Source organism: Saimiri boliviensis, chromosome 17 (genome assembly GCF_048565385.1).
Source record: "Saimiri boliviensis isolate mSaiBol1 chromosome 17, mSaiBol1.pri, whole genome shotgun sequence".
NCBI lineage: Eukaryota > Metazoa > Chordata > Mammalia > Primates > Cebidae > Saimiri > Saimiri boliviensis.
Window position 1 is genome coordinate 28,690,021 of NC_133465.1, and position 24,773 is coordinate 28,714,793.

Genomic DNA, 24,773 nt, shown 5'->3' on the forward strand with positions numbered 1-24,773 from the left:
TGGTGAATTCTAGAGTACAGAGACTATACTTAGGTAATTTGCTTTTTTACTATCATAATATAGATATTTTAAAATTCATCAAACCTTGAAAGCTAAGCAGTTCAAAACAACAAATAAATATCCCTTAACTTAAGTAAGAAACTAGTTCAGTGTGATTACAGATACTATGAACTATTACTGCAGTAGATATTCTGCAGGGCTGTAACAGAAAGTCTATATGAATGACATAAAATTATTTATCAAATTACGCTTAAAATAATTTTCCCTTAAAAAGTGAGACTAAAAAGACTGAGGATGAAAATATTAAGTAAAAATTAATTGGAAAAATTAACCTAAGTAAAACATCTTAATTAAAGTAACTATAGAAATATAATTTGGGTATCAAATATCTCTTATAAGGGAAGGACACAGTAAAAACTTTATCTTTAATGAGGATAAGCAAACCTTAACTCAGTTATATAGGGTTAAACCTGATCTGTTCATTAAAATGATTTTTCTTTAATTCTAAAAGAGCTGTAACACTTCATTAAATTTACATGAAAACAAACAAACAAAAACCAACAAAGCGAAACAAAATCTTATTCCTACCTTATTGTCTCTTCTATCAGACGATCTGAGCTGCAAAGAAAAAGAAAATTTAAATTCCAGATTTACTAAATGCACATTTAAAACCTGTATTTAATTTTTCTACATCTATAATTTTTAGCCATTTATGTATACAGAATCTCTAGCTTTTTGAAAGCATATGGAGAAAATTCTGGACTCTAAAATTTTATTTTTATTTTTGGACAGAGTCTCACTCTGTGACCCAGGCCGGAGTGCAGTGGTGCAATCTCAGCTCATTGCAACCTCCGCTTCCTGGGTTCAAGCAATTTTCCTGCCTTAGCCTTCCAAATAGCTGGGATAACAGGTACCCAACACTATGCCTGGCTAATTTTTATATTTTTAGTAGAGATGGGGTTTCACAATGTTGGCCAGCCTAGTCTCAAACTCCTGACCTCAGGTGATCCACTCACCTTGGCCTCTCAAAGTGCTGAGATTACAGATGTGAGCTACCACGGCGGGTCTGGACTTTGAAATAAATTTAATTCATTCATATGCAATATATATATAATTTCCATCTTATAACCAGGCATGGTATCTCACGCTGGTAATCCCAGCACTTTGGGAGGCCAACAGAGGCCAGGAGTTCTAGACCAGCATGCCCAACATGGCAAAACCCCGCCTCTACCAAAAATACAAAAATTAGCTGGGTATGTTAATATGTGCCTGTAGTCCCAGCTACTCGGTAGGCTGAGACACGGGAATTGTTTGAACCTGGGGGGGTTGCAGTGAGTCAAGGTCATTGTGCCACTGCACTCTAGCCCGGGCCATAGAGCAAAACCCCAAACAAATAATTTCTACCTTACTTTTGTTAGCTTAAATCTATTTTTTCCACGGAGATACCTGATAATTAAAGTTGGAACAAACTAGTTTTGTGCCAAAAGCCTTAATGAAGATAAAATAAATGAAATACACTATTAAATTAAGTGCAAAAGAGCAATCTATTAATTTGCTAATTTTGTTAAGAATAAAATTCTATGCCAGGTGCGGTGGCTCATGCCTGTAATCCCAGCACTTTGGGAGGCTGAGGCGGGTAGATCACAAGGTCAAGAGATCGAGACCATCCTGGTCAACATGGTAAAACCCCGTCTCTACTAAAAATACAAAAATTAGCTGGGCATGGTGGCGCGTCCTTGTAGTCCCAGCTACTCAGGAGGCTGAGGCAGGAGAATTGCTTGAACCCAGGAGGCGGAGGTTGCGGTGAGCTGAGATCGCGCCATTGCACTCCAGCCTGGGTAACAAGAGCGAAATTCTGTCTCAAAAAAAAAAGAATAAAATTCTATGAGATTGATTCTATAATTCTCTTCATTTAGAAAAACCTTGGGCCTGGAGAGCAGATTTCTCTGTAGCAAATGATGTCGTTTGGTAGCATTTTGCCCCCAGCAAATTCTTTCAAAATTGGAGGAGTCAACCATCTCAAACCCCTTTGCTGGTTTATCAACTAAGTTTATACACTGTTCTGAATCCTTTGTCATTTCAACAATGTTTACACAGTCTTCGCCAGCAGAATCCATCTAAAGAAACCACTTTCTTTGCTATCTATTAAAATCAACTCCTCTCCTGTTCACCTTTTATCATGTGATAACTATTGTTAATTCAGTCACGAGATAAGACTGCAATCCAGTCACATCTTTCAGGCTCTGTTTTCTAACTCTTTTCTTTTCTTTTTAAGACAGAGCCTTGCTCTGTTGCCCTGGCTGGAGTGAAATGGAGTAATCTCGGCTCACTGCGCCTTTTCCTCCTGGGTTCAAGTGATTTTCCTGCCTTAACTTCCCAAGTAGCGGGGATTACAGGTACACACCACCACATCCATCTAATTTTTTTTATTTTTAGTAGAGATGAAGTTTCACTGTGTTGGCCAGGCTGGTCTTGAACTCCTGACTTCAGGTGATCCACTCCCCTTAGACTTCCTAAGCACTGGGATTACAGGGATTACACACATGAGCCACTGCGTGCAGCTCAGGCTCCACTTCTAATTCTAGTTCTCTTGCTAGTTCTGCCACATCTGCAGTTACTTTCTCCACTGAAGGCCTGAACCCCTCAAAGTCATCCAAGACGGTTGAAATCAGTTTCTTCCAAATTCCTGTTAATGTTCATATTCTGACCTCCTCATGAATGTTCTTAATGGCATCTAGAATGGTGACTCCTTTCCACATCGTTTTCAATTTGCTTTGCACGGATCCATCAGAAGAATCACTATCTATGGCAACTTTCGTGTTACAAAATGTATTTCTTAAATAACAAGACTTGAAAGTCAAAAATGACTCCTTGAACCACAGGCTTCAGAATGACTGCTGTGTCAGCGGGCGTGAAAACAACATTCCTTTCCTTGTACATCTCCACCACAGGTGAACTGTCACAGAGTAGTAATATTTTGAAATAATTCTTTTTTTTCTGAGCAGATCTCCACTTAAAATCGGCTTAAACTATTCAGTAAACCATGCTGCAAACAGATGTGCTGTCTTCCAGGCTTTGTTGTTCGACGTACAGAGCACAGGCAGAGTAGACTGAGCATCATTATTAAGGGCTCTAGCATTTCTGGAAGGGTAAATAAATAATGGCTTCAATTTAAAGTCACCAGTTCTACTACCCCTAAGAAGTGAATCCGCTGTCCTTTGAAGCTTTGAAGCCAGGCAGTAACTTCTCATCTCTAGGAGGAAAGTCCTAAATCACATCTTCTTCCACCAAAAAACTGTTTCTTCTACATTTAACATCTGTTGCTTGGTGGAGCCAGCTTCATCAACGATCTTAGTTTGATCTTCTGGATAACTTGCTGCAGCTTCTAAATTAGCACTTGCTGCTTCAGCCTTGCCCTTTTATATTATGGAGATGACTTCTTCCTTAAACTCCATCAACCAACTTGTTAGCTTCAAACTTTTCTTCAGCAGCTTCGTCATCTCTCTCAGCCTTCATAAAACTGAAGTGAGCTAGGGCCTTGCTCTTGATTAGGTTTTGCTTTAAGGGAATGTTGTGGGTGATTTGATCTTCTAACCAGACTATTAAAACTTTCTCCGTATCAGCAATAGGCTGTTTTGCTTTCTTATCATTTGTGTATTCACTGGAGTAGCACTTTTAATTTCCTTCAAGAACTTTTCCTTTGTTTTCACAACTTGGCTAACTGGCACAAGAGACCTAGCTTTCAGCTTAGGTCGACTTTCGGTAAAGGTAGTCATTTCTGTCTTTTGATTTAAAGCGAGAGTTGTGTAACTCTTTCTTTCACTTGAACACTTATAGGCCACTGAAAGCTTATTAATTAGCCTAACTTCAATACTGTTGTGTGTCAGGTAATAGAGAGGCCTGTGAAGGAGTGAGGTGGGAATGGATGGTGAATGGCACAGTCAGAACACACACAACTGGCAGGGCGCAGTGGCTCATGTCTGTAATCCCATCACTTTGGGAGGCTGAGGTGAGAGAATCGCTTGAGCCCAGAAGGTGGAGGTTGCAGTGAGCTGAGATCATGCCACTGCACTCCAGCCTGGGGGCAATAGAGAAAGACCCTGTCTCAAAACAAAAGAAAAAAATCCCTACACATACACAACATTTATTAAGTTCACCCTCTTACATCAGTGAGGCTGTAAACAATTACAATAGTAACATCAAATATCACTGATCACCATAACAAATATAATAATGAAAACATCTAAAACACTGTTACCAAAATGTAACACAGAGACACAAAGTCAGCATATGATGTTAGAAAAATGGCACCGCAAGACTTGTTTGACGCAGGGTTCCCATAAACCTTCAGTTTGTAAGCAATAATATCTGCAACAAGCAATAATATCTGCAATGTGCAATAAAGCAAAACACAATACAACTTCATAGGCCAGTATGTGAGATTTCTCTGTATTATTTCTTTTTTCTTTGTAGAGATGATGTTTCACTGTCACCCAGGCTGGTGGGCAGTGGCACCATCACAGCTCACTGCATCTTTGAACTCCTGGGCTTCCAGGGATCCTCCGGCCTCAGCCCCCCAAGTAACTGGAATCACAAGCATGAGCCACCACACCCGACCTCTCTCTATTTCTTACAACTGCATGCAAACCTATAATTAAAACAAGTTAAACATTTATAAAGTGATCAGCATACCAAATGACAATAACAAAAACCCAATTCCAATCTAGACTGACTATAAAGCTACATACCTTAAGTAGTACACAACTGTGAAGCAGCATTTAGAAAAACAGATAACCGGTCTATAGAAATACATTTCTAACTAAATAAACTCAATGCATCAGCCTAGAAAGAAACGTATAATTACAAAGCCAAGCATTTCACATAAATCTTCAGAGTCAGCCAGGTACACTTCATCATTTCCATTATCTGCTTTCTATAAAATCTGATGATATAATAGCATTTCTCTTGATCTGTTCTCAACAGGTCAGAACTAAACTAGTGAATAAACTAGCCTAACTACCATAGTTAGAAAATAAACTCATTATGATTTGTACTCAGTGTTCCTGAGGAACTGGAGTTGAAATGGATGATGAGGAACAACTTTCTGTGTCATTACATATAAATAAAATTCTTTGAAGTTGTTTGTGGCACACAGATAGAATCCTTGTTCTATGTAATGAGTACTCACTTTTAGTAGTCATTATGTAATGAGTACATACATTTTAGGTATGCTTTCTGAAAATGACATTTTGAGCAACTTAAATCAGATTTTACATGTAATAAACCATTTCCTATTTACATGAATCAAATAAAGGTCTTGTAAAGCAAACGTGCCCCCATTTATTTCCCACTTTCTGCACAAAACTGGATTTTCATAGGTTTTCTTATAAGGATAAATGGTCACTGAAATTGGTCACTTTATATGTTGGAGACTTACAACTATCCTCAAATTACAGTAATTTTATAGCAATACTGGAACTGCAAGTCAAAGAAAACAACGTTTGCTGGATTCACTTGAAAATGAAACCAACTGGCCAGGTGCGAAGGGTCGCACCTATAATCCCGGCACTTTGGGAGGCTAAGGTGGGTGGATCACCTGAGGTCAGAAGTTTGAGACCAGCCTGGCCAACATGGTGAAACGTTGTCTCTACTAAAAATACAAAAATTAGTTTGGCATGGTGGTAAGCGCCTGTAATCCCAGCTACTCGGGAGGCTGAGGCAGGAGAATCTTTCAGCCCGGAAGGCAGAGGTTGCAGTGAGCCTGGATCACACCACTGCATCCCAGCCTGGGCGACAGGGCAAGACTCTGTCTCAAAAAAAAAAAAAGAAAGAAACAACCTAAAAAAACTGAAAATTATAATCCCAAATACTCTACCCTGTAGAGGAAGGGGTTTTTCTTCCCTTTAAGTCCCCTTACGCATTAGTTATCTTTTTTTTTAATCAAGTTTTAAAATATCCTCTAAAGCTTATTTCAAAATATACATGAGTCCGCAGGAGTCTTCCTCACAGAAGGGATCTGTAACTTACAGGAAGACAATGCTGACACTAGCTTAACCACGCATTCAGCACACCACAGTTACAGTGAGTCACACAGGAATTCCACACACATTCCCTACCCACTGTCATCCTTAGTTTCCATAGTGGCATCAACAGAGAAAAGCCAGTGATTCCTAAACGTCTTCTCAGGATTGCCCAGTCTCCAGGTCCTTACTCATTTGGCTAAGACCAGATAAAGCAAACAAACACCATTCATTAAAACGCATCCTGGACAGTGTAGACACAACAGAGTTTGTCCATAAAGATGGCCTCATCTGGTTAAAATTAAATTTAAACATATTTTCCTTTAGGGTCTAAAATATATAATCAAGTAGAATAATCCTTCTTTGGCAAGTACTTGATAACAGCCCAGAGGTGTTCTATAAAGTCATCTAGAGCCTGTAATTAAGAAACACATTTCTGTTTGTCTCAAAACCAATTTAAACTAGCTGAAAACAATGAGCTACATTTCATGACCAGTTACCGTCCTTTAGATACTAAAGCCATATCTAAATAATTCTCTTTTTAAAAAACTAATTAATTTCCCCAGAGTGCACACTGCAGTGGCACACATTTCAAGAGCAAACATGTGATTTCAAGCATATATCTTAAAACAATTTAAACTAACACAATGTAAGAACTTGGCAAAATCACTTAGATAATATCTTCCTCTTTTAAAATGGTAGGAAAGTAACTAATAAGCAAATAAGCAACTAAAAGAGAAAACAAGTTAGCAGGTACATAATAAATAATGAATGATAAGTAAAAATTTAAAAATCGATCCCTTTGTAAGCCACAATAATTGATGAGGTTTTCACGTTTACATCAAGCATTGTGGTGATGCAGTCTTTCACTTACAGTTAACCAGAGAGATCCTTAATGTCTGTGTCTTATTGCTACATTTCTTAATCTCTTCAATTATGTTAAGTGAATATAATTAAGCTGGAGTAGAATACATATATACTGTTTTAGTGCTAAGAGCTTTTTATTTTACAGAGAACATTTGGAAAATACAAGAAAACAAAGATGAAGGTAGAAACCAGCTGTAACCTTGCTTCCATTAACATTGATATGGTGGCATATTTCCTTCCAGTATGGGTAGATGAAGGAATATCTTTGCTTTTTTCATGAGTTGTTTAACACAAACAGTTTTGAAATCACAGCAAGTTACCAGGAGACAGAAAGTGAAGCGCTTGACAGACTCAGATCCTCCTCAGTTCAAGGAGAAAATAAAAAAATAAAAGCTAAGCCATTAGCAGTGAGATCCTGGAAAATCACTTTTTCCTTTTTAAAAAATGAATTCAACTATTTTAGAGAAATTTTCGACATATGGAAACATTCAGTAGAAAGTACAGATTATATACTCGTTCTCCACCACCTGTGATTACCTCTGCCTTAGTGTGGCACATGTGTTACAACTGATGACCCAATACTGATACATTACTAACTAAATGCCATGCTTTAGAGTTGACTCTTTGCACTGCACAGTTGTGGGGCTTTTGTCATGGATCCATCCTTATCATACAGAATAGTTTTACTGCCCTAAGTAGCCTTTGCTTCATCTAGTCATTTTTCCTCCCTTTGCATCCTGAACCCCTGAAAATTGCTTATCTTTTTATTGTCTCTGTAGTTTTGCCTTCGTCCAGAATGTCATATAGTTTTTTTTTTTTTTTTTTTTTTTTTTGAGACGGAGTTTCGCTCTTGTTGCCCAGGCTGGAGTGCAATGGTGCGATCTCGGCTTATCGCAACCTCCACCTCCTGGGTTCAGGCAATTCTCCTGCCTCAGCCTCCTGAGTAGCTGGGATTACGGGCACACACCACCATGCCCAGCTAATGTTTTGTATTTTTAGTAGAGACGGGGTTTCACCATGTTACCAGGATGGTCTCGATCTCTTGACCTCGTGATCCACCCACCTCGGCCTCCCAAAGTGCTGGGATTACAGGCTTGAGCCACCGCACCCGGCCCAGAATGTCATATAGTTAAAATTACACAGTATGTAGCCTTCAGAGACTGGTTTCTTTTATGCATTTAAAGCTCCCCCATGTCTTTTCCAGGTTTGACAGCTCATTTCTTTGTATCCCTGAATAATAGTCCACTGCATGGATGTACCATCATTTGTTTATCCATTCACTTATTTGAAGACATCTTGATTGCTTCCAACTTTTGACAATTATGAATAAAGCTGCTATAAAACATTCATGTAGAGCTTTTTGTGTAGATGTAAATTTTCAACTCATTTAGGTAAATCATTAGGAGCATGACTGCTACAATGTATGGTAAGACCATATTTAGCTTTTTAAGAAAACTGCCAAACTGTCTTCCAATGTGGCTGTACCATTTTGCATTCCCAACAGCAATGAGTGAGAGTTCCTGTTATTCCATTTCCTTCAGTGTTCCTTTTAATGTTGTCAATGTTTTAGATTTTAGCTATTCTAATAGTTGTGCAGTGGTGTCTTAACTGTTGTTTTAATTTGCAGTACCCCAATGATACTTAATGATGTTAAGTATCTTTTCACATGCTTAATTTACTATCTGTATATCTTCTTTAAGATGTCTGTTCAGATCTTTTGTCCACTTTAAATTGTTGAATTTTAAGAGTTCTTTGTATATTTTCATACAAGACCTTGTTCCTGGATTGAAAGATTTACGGTTGTTAAGATGGCAATTCTCCCCAAATGGATCTCTAGATTCAACATAATCTTATTTAAAATTTCAGCAAGCTTTTAAACAATCTGATATTAACATTTATATGGAAATGCAAAGGACCCAGAGGAGTCAAAATAACTTTGAAGATACAGAATAAAGTTGGAAGACTTACACACTACCTAGTTTCAAAATTTATTATAAAGCTACAGTAATCAAAACAGGGTGCAACTGGCATAAGGATGGGCCTATAGGTCAATGGGACAAAAAGTTCAGAAATAAACAAGCGTCCAATTAATTCTCTACAAAGATGTTAACATCTTTAAACAGATGCAACAGAGGAAAGGAGTCTTTTCAACAAATGGTACTGAAACAATCAGATATTCATAAATAAACTCCAACCCTTATCTTACACCCCACACAAATGTGAAGTCAAAGTGGATTATAAACCTAACGTTAAAGCTAAAATCATATGACATTGGCTGTAGGTGTAAAAACAGACAAACAAAAAAGCTGAAACTAAAACTCCTAAGAGAAAAACAAAAGACAAAAATTTGTAACCCTAGGATAGCCAAGATCTCTTTTTTTTTTTTTTGAGACGGAGTTTCGCTCTTGTTACCCAGGCTGGAGTGCAATGGTGCAATCTTGGCTCACCGCAACCTCTGCCTCCTGGGTTCAGGCAATTCTCCTGCCTCAGCCTCCTGAGTAGCTGCAATTACAGGCACGCGCCACCATGCCCAGCTAATTTTTGTATTTTTAGTAGAGACGGGGTTTCACCATGTTGACCAGGATGGTCTCGATCTCTTGACCTTGTGATCCACCCGCCTCCGGTCCAAGATTTCTTAAATAGGCCAAAAATACATGAATCAGAAAGCAAAAACTGATCAACTAGACTTCATCAAAATTAAAAACCTCTGCTCTTTTGAAAGTCGCCAGATGAAAATGAGAAGGAAGTCACAGGCTCAAAGAAAATACTTGCAAAACCTTTATCTGACAAAGCAATTACGTCCAGAGTACAGAAAGAAGCCTTACAATGCAACAGAAAAAGAGAGACCCACAAAAAAAGGCAAAAGACTTGAACAAACACCCCTTACTGAAGAAGATATACAAATATCACAACAATCTGTGAGTTGTGAATAATTAAAAAAATACAGGAATTGCTAACAAGCAGTTGAAGGAATGCTAAACATCATCAGTCCCTAGAGAAATGCGAATCAAAACCACAATGAAAAACCACTACATTTCTACTAAAATGGCTACAATAGAAGGGCATGTTGGCAAGGACTTAAAGCAATCTGAACTGTCACACACGACTGACAGGAATGTAAAAATGGTACAACCACTTAGGAGAATCTTGACACTTTCTCATAAACTGGAACATAAACTTACCATACAACTCAACAATACAACTCCTAGTATTTACTCAAGAGGAATGGGAACATACGACCACACAAAGTTCTCTTTATGAACATTCAAAAGCTTTAGAGCAAGACTTGCTGAGGAAAAGAATACATTAAGGCAATAAAAAACATTAAGGTAACAAGTGATATGAAATACTCAACAGCACAGGATCTTCTCTGATTATGGTCAGAACAGTTGAAATTCCTTTCTATTGAAAAGCCATTAGGAGAATAAAATAAATTACCATGGGTAAAGCACTTACCATAATAAACATCATAAAATGTTTGTTACATAAGTAAATGAATTAATAAACATAGGAAACCACATAGTGCACATATATTCAACAATACCTACTTTCGAAGGTGGTCATGTTCTTTCAAAAATAGCTCAGTTCTTCTGTTGTTTACTCCAGATCCACTTTTGTATGACCTAGGACAAAAGAGGAAATTTAAAAACGTTTTTGGCAGAGAATGCAAAATCAGATTAAGTGACTGACCCTAGTGATCTTTCAAGTAGAAAAACTGAGCCTCCCTCAAGTTTTGAACGAACAATCAAAGTACATAATCCTTTTCATTTCCCTCTGAATAATGTTATTTATTATAACTAGATAAATATTAATGCCTCTGCCTCTCTAATTTAGGCCTAACAGTTGACTGTTTTTCACCAAAATAACCAACATTCTGAAACAACCAACCAAAAAATCTTACTTTTCCTTTACTTGCTATCTCTGATATCTTCATTTTTCTCCAAGTGGAAGTAGAACTTAGGACTGATTTAGTACATAGCACATAGGGTGGGAAAGCTGTTGAAATGAAATGTTTTCCTTCACAATAATATATGCAATCCACCAACACCTAAGGAACACTGAAATCAAGCGAAACATTTTCTCATTTTAGCACACTTAAGGGTAACTGTTTTGGTCCTTAGTGTATTGAAGTTGATTAAAAAAAAAAACAAAAAAAAAAACAACAAAAAAAACCCTATTCTTATTACTACCATCAAAAATTTAATTTTTCTGTTTTCCACTAATAAAGTATCAGGAAAAATCAGCTTTTTTTTTTGAGACATTAGAGTCTCATTTTGTTACCTAGACTGGAGTGCAGTGGCACACTCTCGGCTCACTGCTGCCTACTCAACCTCTCAGGTTCAAGCGATCCTCCTGCCTCAGCCCTCCAAGTAGCTGGGATTACAGGAGCATGACAACATGCCGGGCTAATTTTTGCATTTATTTATTTTTGAGACAAATTTTCACTCTGTCACCCAGGCTGGAATGCAGTGGTGCCATCTCGGCTCACTGCAGCCTCTGCCTCTCGGGTTCAAGTGATACTCATGCTTCAGCCTCCCAAGTAGCTGGGATTACAGGTGCCTGACACTATACCAAGCTAAAATTTTTGTATTTTTAGTAGAGATGGGGTTTCACCATGTTGGCCAGGCTGGTCTCAAACTCCTGGACTCAGGTGATCCACCTGCCTCAGCCTCCCAAAGTGCTGGGATTACAGGCACTGGCCACTCTTTTCACTTCTACCTTCTACTGTGATTAACTCAGAGTTGGTACTCAGGAGACAGTTTAATGAATAGCTGGAATATATCTTTTACGGCCATTTTTCAAAAACCAAGTTATTACAATGGGTTGCATTCTAGTGATCCCCACACATTGTGTGTGGGGGGTGCTCAACATCTACACATTAAAGGCCACCCCGTACACAGGTTCTCAATGTATCCCACAAAATGTATATATAAATGGACTGTACGGAAATTGAACAAAAGACGTACATGTCCTGAAGGAATAAAAATCTTGTAACTCTGTTACTGTTACAACAAAATAAATCTCTAGGAAAGTGCTTCTGAGAGTACACATAATCTACAGTTTACAATAAATGTATATCATAGTTTATAAAACTTATCACATAATTTATCACAAGTGAAATGATGGCAGGTATCATTAGATGCTCCAAATTGGAAAGTCTTCAGCTTCAATGAGATGCCCTGGGACTTAACTTTGTCAATAGTGTTCAGTTCTGACAAAATTTTAAAAAATGTATATGAAACACTAGAACAGATCATTAAAGGAGATGTGAAGGGACAGAAGAAAAAAAATATTTAAAATTATAGATTGAGATCAGTATAAGAAGGTTAGGAGTCCTTAAATAATTTAACATAAGGCTATGAGTTTGTATATATTACTGTTTGTAATATATAACTGTTGGGACAGGGTACAGGAGTAGGTGATAATCAGGAAGAGAAACATGAAGAGCTTCAGTTACTGATAATGTTAATTATTAAAAATTTTATTTTCTTTGAGTCATCTGCAGAGGATCCTAAAAGTAATGCTATAATTCTTAGGGTGGGTGGTAAGAGATCAGAGAACCATGAAGACATCACCTAAGCAGGACTTTGAATTAAGACAGGAAAGTCAAGGCTGGCAGGAGCCGATGATAAAATAAGGGAAAGCATGAGATAAACACGGAAAAGTAGATTAGGATGACATTGCAGCAGCAGTCTTCAAAAGACAGCGAAATAGGAACCGGAAACCCTGAAATCTCAAGCGTGGTTCTGCCACTCAATTTGCAATTAACCATGAACATATCCCAAAGTCAAATCTGAATAAATATTCTACCAAATAATATAAAAGGCAACTTACTCAATATCTTTCCGTACCGATCCCATGAGATTCTCCCTTTCCCGTATTGCCATAAAGTTTGCTTTGGTTTTATGGAATTCATGTGTATAATCCTATAATAAATAAATCAACATCCAGTCTCAACAAAAGCTAATTATGGATTTTCATCTCACTTAAACAGTTATGTACTGTCATCACACTGTAAATTTCTGTCCAGAAAACTGCTATTTAAGAAATCAAACTAGCCAAAAGTAAAAATAACTTTATAATTACTTTCCTGAAGAGTACTCCCAGTACTCTGGGAGGCTGAGGTGGGCGGATCACTAGAGATCAGGAGTTCGAGACCAGCATAACCAACATGGCAAAACCCCGTCTCTACTGAAATTACAAAAATTAGCCGGGGTGGTGGCACCCACCTGTAGTCCCAGCCACCTCATTCAGGAGGCTGAGGCAGGAGAATCGCTTGAACCCAGGCGGCAGAGGTTGCAGTGAGTTTACACCACTGTACTACAGCCTGGGCAACAGAGCGAGACTCCTGCCTCAAAAAAACAAGGATAAAAGAGTAAATGTCTATCAAGTTCAACAGAGCTTAAAAAAAAAAAAAAAAGGAGTAAATGCTTAGGAACAGAATAACTGGATCAAAGAATCTTACATTTAAATATGGGTATTGCTAAACTGTCTTCTAGAAACACTATATCCATCTATGTTCCCACAAGCAATATATGAGTGCCCTTTTTTTATTTTTCTCTTGCTCATAATGGGTTATAAATGTTTTAACACTTGCTAATCTAAAAGGTGAAAAATCGCCTCTTTCAGAGTTCTGTATTTTTATTTGGAAATATTACTGAAAATGTTTTTATAATTTTGGTCACTCATTTTTTTTGTGTAAGCAAGTTTACATCCTTTGTCCATTTTCCTATTTTTTTTTTTCTGCTTTCTATTATTTCTCTGTGTAGTAAACAAATTAGTCATTTGTTATGGTTTCCAGTATCAAGTCTTATTTATAAAGTCCTTTGCACTCAAAAATTTTTAAGTTTCACCCATGCTTTATGATTTCTTTTTCTGCTTACTTCTTGGATCAATTTGGAATTTATTATGGATATGAGGATTGAGACAGAATTTTTTTTTCAGTCCTTCAATAATTAGCCAATGGTTATAGTTACATTTATTTTATAATTTCTCTTTGTCTCACTGATTTTAAACAACGTCTTTATCAGAAGCTAAAAATTTCCATAAGTAATTGGGTCTACATATGACCTCTACTCTGGTTTAATCATTTTTATTTTTATTTTCTCTAGAATAAAATTGGCTTAACTATTCCAGTTTTTTAACAGGTTTTAAGATCTGGTAGAACTAGGAACCCTCTACCGCTTATCTTCATTTTCAGGTTGTTTTTTCTTGATTGTTCTTGTATGTCTATGATTCCAAATGAACTTCAGTGTCATTCTGTCATTTTCTATATTTAATTAACAAACAACAATATAACCCTGCTATTTCCTTTGTGATGTCATTCAATTTAGAGAAAAGTCTTCCCATCTGAAAATGGAGTGATTCTTTCCTTTACTTAAATCTTATTCTCTATGTCCCTCAGTAGAATTTTGCACATACAAATCCTATATATTTCTTATTTAATTTAGACATACTTTATAGTTTCTTCCATTATATTTTCTAACAGGTTATCATTTGCATGTTGGAAAACGATCTGCTTTTATGTATTCATTTTGTAATCTACCATCTTACTGAACTTAATTGTTTCTAACTTTTTATCAGTTAATTTTCTTGGGTGTACTAGACTTATAATTTTATCCTGCTACCTCATAGAAATTTTGCCCCTTCCTTTCCAATACTTACATCTTTTTTCCCCCCCTTTTTTTGAGACAGAGTCTCACTCTGTCACCTAGGCTGGAGTGCAGAGGCACAATCTCAGCTCATTGCAACCTCCACCTCCTGGGTTCAAGTGATTCTCCTGCCTCAGACTCCCAAGTAGCTGGGATAATAGGCACCTACCACCACACTTGGCTAATTTTTGTATTTTTAGTAGAGACAGGGTTTCACCATGTTGGCCAGGCTGGTTTCAAACTCCTGACCTCAAATGGTCTGCTCACCTCAGACTCCCAAAGTGCTGGGATTATAAGCAGGAGCCACCATACCCTACCTACATCTCACTTCTTTCTACTGTTTAATCGTACTATCAAGAACTTAAAAAACAACGTTACACATTTGCAGTGATCATGGGTATCCCTGTCTAGATTTTTTCTTCAATGGGAATGTTTTTACTGCTTTACCTTTAAACACAATGCTAGCTTTTAATCTAATATACACATTTTTGTATGTATTAGATAAAGTATCTTTCCATTCCTACTTTTTTTTTTTTTGAGATGGAGTCTCTCTCTTGTTGCCCAGGCTGCAGTGCAGTGGCACAATCTTGGCTCACTGAAACCTCCACCTCCCGGGGTTCCCTGCCTCTTGAGTAGCTGGGATTACAGGCGCATACTTCCACGCCCAGCTAATTTTTGTACTTTTAGTAGAGACGGGGTTTCGCCATGTTGGCCAGCTAGTCTAAAACTCCTGACCACAGGTGACCCACCTGCCTCGGCCTTCCAAAGTGATGGGATTACAGGTGTGAGTCACCGTGCCCGGCCATCTATTCTTACTTTTAAAAAGAATTTTTAAAATTAGAAATAGTTGCTGAACTTTCTCAATATTAAAAATATTTGCGGCTGGGCACAGTGGCTCATGCTTGCAATTCTAGCACTTTGGAAGGCCGAGGTAGGTGGATCGTCCATACACAGGAGTTAGAGAACAGCCTGGGCAACACAGCAAAACCTCGTGAACACAGGAGTTACCGACCAGCCTGGGCAACATGGCAAGGCCCTATCTCTGCAAAAAACTTTTAAAAAATTAGCCAGGCATGGTGGCATGTGCTTGTGGTCCCAGCTGTTCAGGAGGCTGAGGTAGGAAGATTGCTTGAGCTTGGGAGGTTGAGGCTGCAGTGAGCTGTGATTGCACTACTGTGCTCCAGCCTGAGTGACAGAGTAAGACCCTATCTGAAAACAAACAAACAAACAAAAAACTTGCCCTCCTGTTTGTACTCCATTTCAATCTTGAAGAGTTTATTTCATTTTTTTGGTACATACACATTTAATGTTTTCTCAAACAATATACTAAATATAGTAAATCATTCCCCCTCCATATTATCTTCAAAGTCAGATGAAAGTATACTCTAACCTACTAAGTTATTGTCTATACATGACCATTGGCCATTTCACTGTTACAGCTAGACAGCTAGGTCTCCCAGAGTGGAAGTATATGTACCCAGTGATGAATATTACTCAACTTCACCAGGAAAAACCAAGAACTATTAAATATTTTCCAAATTTTCTAATACTGACCAAAAAATTTTTAAAAAGTAAAACAAGTCCCCATAGCATGGCATTTATTTTCTCAGATTTTTCTCTTCGTCCTTTTAAAGCCATGTGGACTTATCTCCTGACCTCGTGATCCACCCACCTCAGCCTCCCAAAGTGCTGGGATTACAGGCGTGAGCCACCAAGGATGTATCTTATGCAGGGATTAAAACAAAACAAAACAAAACACAACACAAAACACCAAACTCTGTGATAACAGAAAAGTCCTGAGCCCAATATATTACCTGCAGTATGTCTCTATGTCGCTGTAATGTATGCATCAGGGCTGCATTCAAGGAGGGGACACCAGCACTGTTGGTATATTCTGCCATTTTATCATTTACCCCTGTAAGCTAGAAAGAAAGGAGAAAAAAACAACCAAAATATTTACAAAGCACTATAAACAGCTACAAGCCAATTATTTGCCTATATGCCCTTTCGGCTGATGGCAAAACAAAATAAAACAAAAAACAATATAGCAAGTAACAATTCAGCATTTCCCCCACATGGTCTTTCCATTAAGACCAAAATAACACCATATGACCTGAGAATGGCTGTCATCAAAATTTGCCTGGGAAGGCACACATCTTGAATGGAATGGATAATTTCAATAAACATGTCTGTCTCAATATAATCTAGTATCCTATCTAATAAGTACATGCTTATTTGCAAAATAGCCATTTAACAGAAAGCACTTACCCTTGCCAAAAGTTGTTCAATCTCAATTGCCATTGTCTCAAACATTCTGTCTTGGCTTGATCCATTTAAAAGGGGTGTTGTATCAGAACTAAAAAGAAGTTCAGTTAAAGAGGATCCATTACTCAAATACAGTCCTTTAAAACATACTTAAAATAAGGTAGTTAATAGGAGCCATAAAGGGAATCACGCATTATGTTACAGGGTCTGTGAGAAACAATCTCTTACATTTTTACCCCAAAGGAATTATAGTTCCTTCAACCTTAACATTAAGTTCTCTCTTCTTTCCTTTACTGTTACCAAGAGGAAGTAAAATCGAGATTTAAATGTTCCACAGATTAGATAACAAGCTATTGAATACTCAGAAACTGGCTTTAAATCCAATATATACAGCCATGTCCTGCATGCTTTGGTACTAATCTTCCACATTTCCACTTATAATATGCAATCATCTTTTTGTTTTGTAAAATTGTATTAAATTGTCTTTTCAAATCTGAATAGTCAAAAATCGATCTTTTTACAAGTGAAACTTATGTTTGACAGATTCAAATTCTAAACCCACCTGTTCTCAGTGTTTCTTTTGCCTTTTCCAAAACACCACTAACCTTCATCAGATTGGGTATATATTAGCATATGAAGAGCAGCTCAATATAGACCTAAGTTATACTGGAGACAGATAAATGCCCAGGCAATTGACTATGCTCTCCAATCTTACCAAAGACTTTGTCCTGCCCTGTGCAGATGCCTGGGTGTGGCAAATGAAAAAGATTAAATAAATTTCTATAGACTACTAGTATAAATCTTCCTTTACCAGATACATGAGAAAGAAAATAGACCAACAGAATTAAAGCTTCATAAAGGGAGGAAAAAAATTGTCTCTGTCTTATTCATAGATATATGCCTAGCACCTAGTAAAGAGCCTGGCACATAGTAGGTGCTCATTAAATGTTTGTTGAATGAATGAATGTGAGAGCAATCCCTACTACTGGTTATTCCATACTCATTATATTCATATATTCATCAGGACAGTATAAGAGTAAAGGGTATAAGTAGAAGAGTAAAAAACTAATTCTTCACAATACTAGGTAGGATTCAGTTAAATTGAATTCATCTTATAGGTGGGTAATGATTCATAGACCTTGAAGTTCTGAAAATACAGAAAGTTAAAAAAAAAAAAGATTCCTGTAATAAAATAGTATTCTAGTTATTGCTTAGTTGACTCATTGTGACACATTTCCAACCTGGGCATCAAACAAGAAACTTTACATATCAAATCTTCACCCTTATGGCCTTAGGTTTTTTAATAAAAGGGGAGTTAGACTGAAGTAATTTTACAAAGCCAGTTACAGTTTGTAGCAAAATTTCTTAGGAAATGTTTTCAAGATAGTTTTTCCTTTAGAGGAGTAACAAAAAAAAAGTATTCGTTCAGGAAGCACACATAACATAGAAAATGCATAGAAAGAACATTCTTCATTCTCTTGACTTGCTAAATAAAGCCAAGCCCAGAGCAATGCAATCTATTTGATGTGTTAGTAATTTATTTTTAGATCCTGGAGTCAATGTTGGCCCTGCTGCCTTCACAACCAATGAGCCCTTATGAAAAAGAAACAGTACTTTGGCTATAGTGTTGAACTCACTTTTTGTGCGAATGTACACAATATAGTAGGGTTTAGAGTGTGGGCTCTGGAGATAGACCTGGATTCAAATTCAAGCTCAGATTTTGTTGTTTTTATTAGCTGACAAATATCCCGCTCACTTTGAAACTTCGAAAAAGTATGTAAAGTCAGTGTGGATTAACAACAATTCTGATACCAGCAATTTCACTACTAGGTATATAGAAACATGCTGTGTAAAAATGTTCCCAGCAGCATCTATAGAAAGCTCTTACCTAACATATAATGAACACTCTATGTCAGCTATCAAAATTATTATTAATTAGCAAAAATTAGAAACAATGTCCATCACCAAATGGTTAAAGTGTGATACAGTCATACAATACTACATATGAATTACAAATGAATATACCAGAATTAAATGAATCCATAGCTGAATCTCAAAATGTTAAAGAAAAAAACCCATTGCAAAATAAATATACTATATACACGTACTACATAACATAATAGGATACTACGAATCGCTCAGAAATACAAACATGCAGTAAGAATATATGTTGATTATGGTGTGGGAGAAAGTGGAGTGCCATAAGGTACTTCAATGGAATGAGCAATAATCATCATTTTTTTAAAATGGGAGATTTGTAACTGTCTTAAATATCTCCTAATTTTTTTTTAAATTTGTTATTATTATTTTTTAATGGAGTTTTGCTCTTGTTGCCCAGGCTGGAGTGCAATGGCACAATCTTGGCTCACCGCAACCTCTGCCTCCCAGGTTCAAGTGATTCTCCTGCCTCAGCCTCCTAAGTGGCTGGGATTACAGGGCACGCACCGCCATGTCCAGTTAATTTTTTGTATTTTTAGTTTCACTAGGCCAGTCTCAAACTCCCAGCCTCAGGTGATCTGCCCGCCTCAGCATCCCAAAAGTGGTGGGATTACAGGTGTGAGCTACCACGCCCGGCATTTTTTGTTATTTCTATTTTTTTTAGAGACAGGGTTTCATCATATCGCCCAGGCTAGTCTTGAACTCCTGGGCTCAACTGATTTACCTTTCTTCAGCCTCCCAAAGTGCTGGGATTACAGGTGTGATCCACTGTGCCTGGCCACTCCTAATATTTTTTTGAAACAAGTGGATGACTTAAAGTGAGCATAAGCTTCAAAGATAAGAATGTATTTTCCATACATTCAATATAGTAATATACCAGTTTCTCAAAAAAGTACCAAAATTAAAAATAGTTTTGATAATTAACAGCAAGGATACACACTGCATTAGACACATTCTAACAGAATAAACACCAGAATAGTAATATGTATACTTGGCACCTGGGTAGATCTGCAGGTTCATTTAGCAATTGGAAAACACAAGAAATACATATCACACGTACAAATCAGCCACCTTTTCCTACACTGGCCGAACACTCATATTTTTGATATAAACTTATTCTTAAGTTCCAGCAGGATTCTCCTGACACTGTAACAATCTTTGTCTAAGGATTTCAAATAAATGCTAGTCTCAAGAATTCAGAAGAATTTTAATAAGTCACTAAAAAATAAAACAATCAATGACAAAACACCAAAAATTCACCAACAGACCAACTTACAGAAGTCATATATTTTAGTTTATTTTTTATTGCTTTAAAAACATAGCTAAGGTATAAGAGACAGAATCTGGTAGTACCTATACCTGTCGCGTCTTCCATCTCGGCCACTGCTATGACTGTAACTTGTACATAGTTTGCTGAAGGAAACCAGTTTCAGGTCAAGTTCATTTTCCAGCTGTCGAGCCTGTTTCCTGAGATCTTTAACAAAATTGTAACAGAAAATAATTAGACACAAAAAGTCCATCAACAGACACAAAGATCACAAGACTATTTTGAAGAAAACAAACTATGAAAATGATCATATACTGATCTCGTTACCCCCATAAAGAAAAATGTTAAAAGAAGGAAACCAATGACTTGCCCAGCAAAGCAAATTAGTCACTTATAAACTTCAGAGGGGGCAAGAAGGGAAGGAGCAATGGGAGATGCAGCTTTGCAGCTTTATTCCAAAAACGGCTAAAAAACAAATGTTCTACCCTTCCTGAAACGACTTGTATAGCAATAACTTATTGTATAGCAATAACTAAAACTCTATAATTTATTCCATAATTCCAAAAACTTACTGTATAGCAGTAACTAAAATTCCATAATTCAGAGAAAACAAGAAGAGAATACAAATCCCAAAGGAACTAAAAATATGGTTTCTGACCAGTGTATCAACTTACCAATTAATATTACAAGAAAAAAGCATTATTCTTTTGAAAGGGATTTTGCTTTTTATGTTTCAAAGCTTTATTAGACTTATTAACTTCTTTTCATAATAGCAAAATGACTTAACTTTTTTTTTTTTTTTGAGATGGAGTCTCCTTTTGTCACCCAGGCTGGAGTGAAGAGGCATGATCTTGGCTCACAGCAGACTCCACCTCCCGGGTTCAAGCAATTCTCCTGCCTCAGCCTCCCAAGTTGCTGGGACTACAGGCAGACACCATAACACCTGGCTAATTTTTGTATTTTTAGTAGAGACGGGGTTTTATCATGTTGGCCAGGATGGTATCAATCTCCTGACCTCAATTGATCTGCCCACCTTGACCTCCCAAAGTGCTGGGATTACAGGTATAAGCCACCATGTCTGGCCCAAAATGACTTCTCAATTGAACATAAAAAAAAAGTGACACAACAATTGTCTTTTTCTTTCTTTGTTATTAGAAAAGAGGTCTCACAATGTTGCCCAGACTGGTCTCAAACTCCCAACCTTGAGGGATCCTCCCATCTGGGCCTCCCAAAGTGATTACAGGCATGAGCCACGTGCCTGGCCAAAAACCGCCTTTAAAAAACTTACTGCAAGTAATTTGGAGGGCTAAAAGTAACAATAAACAATGTGCTACTAACAAGGTCTAGTATTAGTATGACAGAAATAAGACAAGTTTTTATAGCAGAAACAAACAAGGAAGCAAGCAGAAAAATTGGTTTAGCAGTCTGGCATTTAAGGGGTTGTGTGAGAGAAGCCACAGTCTGGACATCTACACAGATATAAGTGTTCTCATTCATGGCGAAGTGAAGGTTAAAATAAAAGGGCAGAAGTACCAGAGGTAATGGTATAAGAATCTTTCAGGGATAAAGAATACAAAACATTATTTCAATATGCTTTTCAACCAGAAATAAAAAGTACAATTAATATAGTGGAGCATATTTGCCCAGAGACCAAATGCCAGTTTGAATCTCAGCACAGTCACCTACTGACTCTAAGATTTGTTGACAAATCTACTTAACCTATGAACTTCAGCTTCTTGTTTTTTAAACCCCTACCTTCGGTATTCAATATTAGTAATCGTATGCTTAAAGCAGCTGGCACAGAATAGGTTGTCAGTAATGAGCAGCTGTAACATTATAGCATGGTGCTTCAAAAAAACCACAGTCAAATGACTAATAATAAAGGTATCAGTAGCCACTTCTATATAACTTTTAAATGTTTTCTAGCGGTCGGGCCCGGTGGCTTATGCCTGTAATCCCAACACTTCGGGAGTCCGAGGGAGGTAGATGACGAGGTCAGGAGATCCGGAACATACTGGCCAATATGGTGAAACCCCATCTCTACTAAAAATACAAAAATTAGCCAGGGGTGGTGGCGCATCCCTGTAGTCCCAGCTACTCAGGAGGCTGAGGCAGGAGAATCACTTGAACCCAGGAGGCGGAGGCTGCAGTGAGCCAGGATCATGCCACTACACTGCAGCCTGGGGCAACAGAGCCAGACTCTGTCTCAAAAAAAAAAAAGTTTTCTAGCTAGTACACACATTTCAAATGGGCAATGAAATACATGTTTTAAACTATAAGCACACTTTTCTGTGATTGGAATAATTGTCTTCTCTAGTAAAAAACATAAGTAAAAGTATATTTAAAGTATGACAGGCCAATCTGGATAAATTTAGAATGAAGTTTCTTAGACCAAGTGGCTGACAGTGACTGACAATATTGTGATTTCTAGAGGCTTCCCTGGATACCAACAGGAACAGGGCAAAGGAATTTGGAAAGTCGTTTCTATGCTGCAGTAAAGCAAAGAGATCATTGAGAGAAAAAGGTGAGCTTCCTCTGTTCTCGTTGATCATCATGGTCCAGGAATGAGTTTTATGTAAGCTCACTGTATCGGACTATATTTTCAGGAATTAAATGAATGCATCTGTCAAATCACAAGGCTTTCTTGGTGGGAGAAGTATAGCAAATGTAACTGCAATCCACACAAGCTCTCTCAACTTTTTCAATAAAACCGATTCTAGGCTCCAGAGGAGAAGAATAAGTTATTTTCTCTCCCTTCAAACACCCAATCCTGGAAGCCCCCAAGCCTGTAGTTGTCATAGGGACCCAACAAGAGACATTCTGTTCATACTTCCGCCGACGGACCGGAATGCAAGTTCCTCCTTTCTCTTTTCCCACTCAGTTTTCCAATAGTGACCTCAACTCCAAGGCGCCGACTCCTCCAGTCTCCCGGGCTCTGGATCTTCTCCCTCAACATTCGCTTCCTCTCAGAGTTCGTACCCCAAGCGCCTTCGACAGAGTTCCATTCCTCCCTCAGTACAGTTCTACCAGCTGATTCAGGTCCCTCTTCCTCCACATCCCCGCCCTGTCCACTCTGCGCAACCCCTGCCCCACGTCCCGCTCACACGGCCCGGCCAGGCCAGCCCTCCTGCCCCAGAACGTTCAGGCTCCTCAGTCCCCAGGCCCCGGGGCTCCCATTTAGGCAAGCCCGGCTGCTCAGCTCGGCCACTCCTGGGGTCTGGTTCTTTCCTCTGCTGCTTTTCCCAAGATCCGTCCTCACTCAGCCCCTCTCACCCTCGTGGGACGCGCCCGGAGGCTTTCTCGCCCTCACCTTCCCAGTAATTGCTGGTTCCTGCCGCCATCTTTGTTGTCCAACGTCAGCCGGGATAGGGGAGCAGAGGCGCCGCAGGCCAGAAAGTCACTACCGCGCCTGTTTCCGCCCCGAGCGCCAGGGCCGATGGGATGCGAGCCTCCGCGGACACTGCCACCTGCTGACCAATTCGTTATCTTACAGCTTTTAAGTAGCCAGAGAGCAAAAACTTCAGCTTGGGCTCCTGACGCTCCCTGAATGTCTTTCATTTCCACTTTCTGCGCCCCAGTTCGCGGCTTATCCTTTCTCTCAGCAGGTGTCTACTTGACTGGGAGGAGAATCATCCTCAGGCAACTTTCTGTTTCCCTCACATCTCTAATGTGTGTCCTCAGGCAGTTTCTTCCTTTCTCAGAGGCAGAGACTCTCTTGACAGAGCCATTTTCTTCTTCCTGCCTCCCCACCTGTGCTCCATCATCCAGGCTCTCCGGCATATGCACTCTTCTCGCCTGGGCTTTGCTTGTGTCTGCAGCAGTTCTGGTTCCAGCCCTTTTTCCTTGCCAGCCACCACATCTAGAGAGAGTGAGCTAACTGCTTCCACATGCTCTCCGCCTGAGCGGAGGTTGAGGGCTGTCCAAACCCGTACTTTATAGATACAGAAATTATCGCAGTCTATTGGTACTGACATTTTTCCTTTTCTAGTGAAGTGTAGAAACCCTAATTCCTGTAAAGTCCTTTTTCCTACTCATTTATAATATAGTTGTTTTTGAGTATTTCCTGTGTATTCGTTGAGAGAACCACATCAAGTCAATGTTGTAATATTTGCTTCAACTGTAAGGCATAAGTTAGAGAATTCAAGGGAAGAGGAAAGCTTGGTTGATTTATGCATATTTTACTCGTCCCTTCCTAGTGTCCCAAGATTCCTTTTTCGTTTTTTATCGTTTCCTTGCTGTTTCAAGAATTTCCCTCCGCCGTTTTTTTTTTTTTTTTTTTAAAGACTTGGTCAGCCGGTGACAAATTCCATTAGTTTTTTTCTTCATCTATGAATGTTTTGATTTCCCTTCATTCTTGGGGGATAGGATATTGTTGCCAGCTATCGAATCTGGAGTTGACAACACTTGAAAAATGTGCCAATTCTGGCCTCAATAGTTTCAGGTAAGAAATTGGCTACCATTTGAATTGTTTTTCCACGGTAGCTAAAGTATCTTTTCTCTCTCGCTGCTTTCAAGAACGTTTCTTTCCTTTCAGAAAGAAGGAAAGAAACGCCTTGGCATAGATTTCGTTGGATTTATCCTGTTTGGGATATCCTCAGCTTCTTGATTCCTAGATTTATGTCTTGTGCCAAATTTGGGGGATTCTCAGCCATTGTTTCTTTCAATACTTTTTCTATCTCACACTGTTTCTCTTCTTGTTCTGGGAGTCTGATGATGTGAATGTTAGATCTCGTGTTAATGTCCCACATAGCTCTGAGGCTATGG

At 38.3% G+C, this 24,773-nt stretch overlaps 1 protein-coding gene across 6 annotated transcripts in view; it reads right to left on the minus strand.

Moving 5' to 3' along the window:
* The window catches only part of GOSR1 (golgi SNAP receptor complex member 1), a 38,617-nt gene extending 15,213 nt beyond the window's left edge, over nucleotides 1-23,404 (minus strand). For 4 of the 6 annotated variants that reach the window (XM_074388415.1, XM_003931464.3, XM_074388416.1 and 1 more), the window contains exons 1-7: nucleotides 23,320-23,404; nucleotides 20,096-20,216; nucleotides 16,808-16,895; nucleotides 16,354-16,461; nucleotides 12,723-12,814; nucleotides 10,436-10,510; nucleotides 589-618 (exon numbers count right to left, since the gene is read on the minus strand). In XM_074388415.1, coding sequence (XP_074244516.1) covers nucleotides 589-618; nucleotides 10,436-10,510; nucleotides 12,723-12,814; nucleotides 16,354-16,461; nucleotides 16,808-16,895; nucleotides 20,096-20,216; nucleotides 23,320-23,350 — 545 coding nt within the window. In that variant the 5' untranslated portion in view covers nucleotides 23,351-23,404. Of the gene's footprint in view, nucleotides 1-588; nucleotides 619-10,435; nucleotides 10,511-12,722; nucleotides 12,815-16,353; nucleotides 16,462-16,807; nucleotides 16,896-20,095; nucleotides 20,217-22,839; nucleotides 23,081-23,319 lie in introns of those variants that run through there. The other 2 variants (XM_010342098.3, XM_074388418.1) reach the window with 2 other exon arrangements.
* Nucleotides 23,405-24,773: the final 1,369 nt, after the last annotated feature.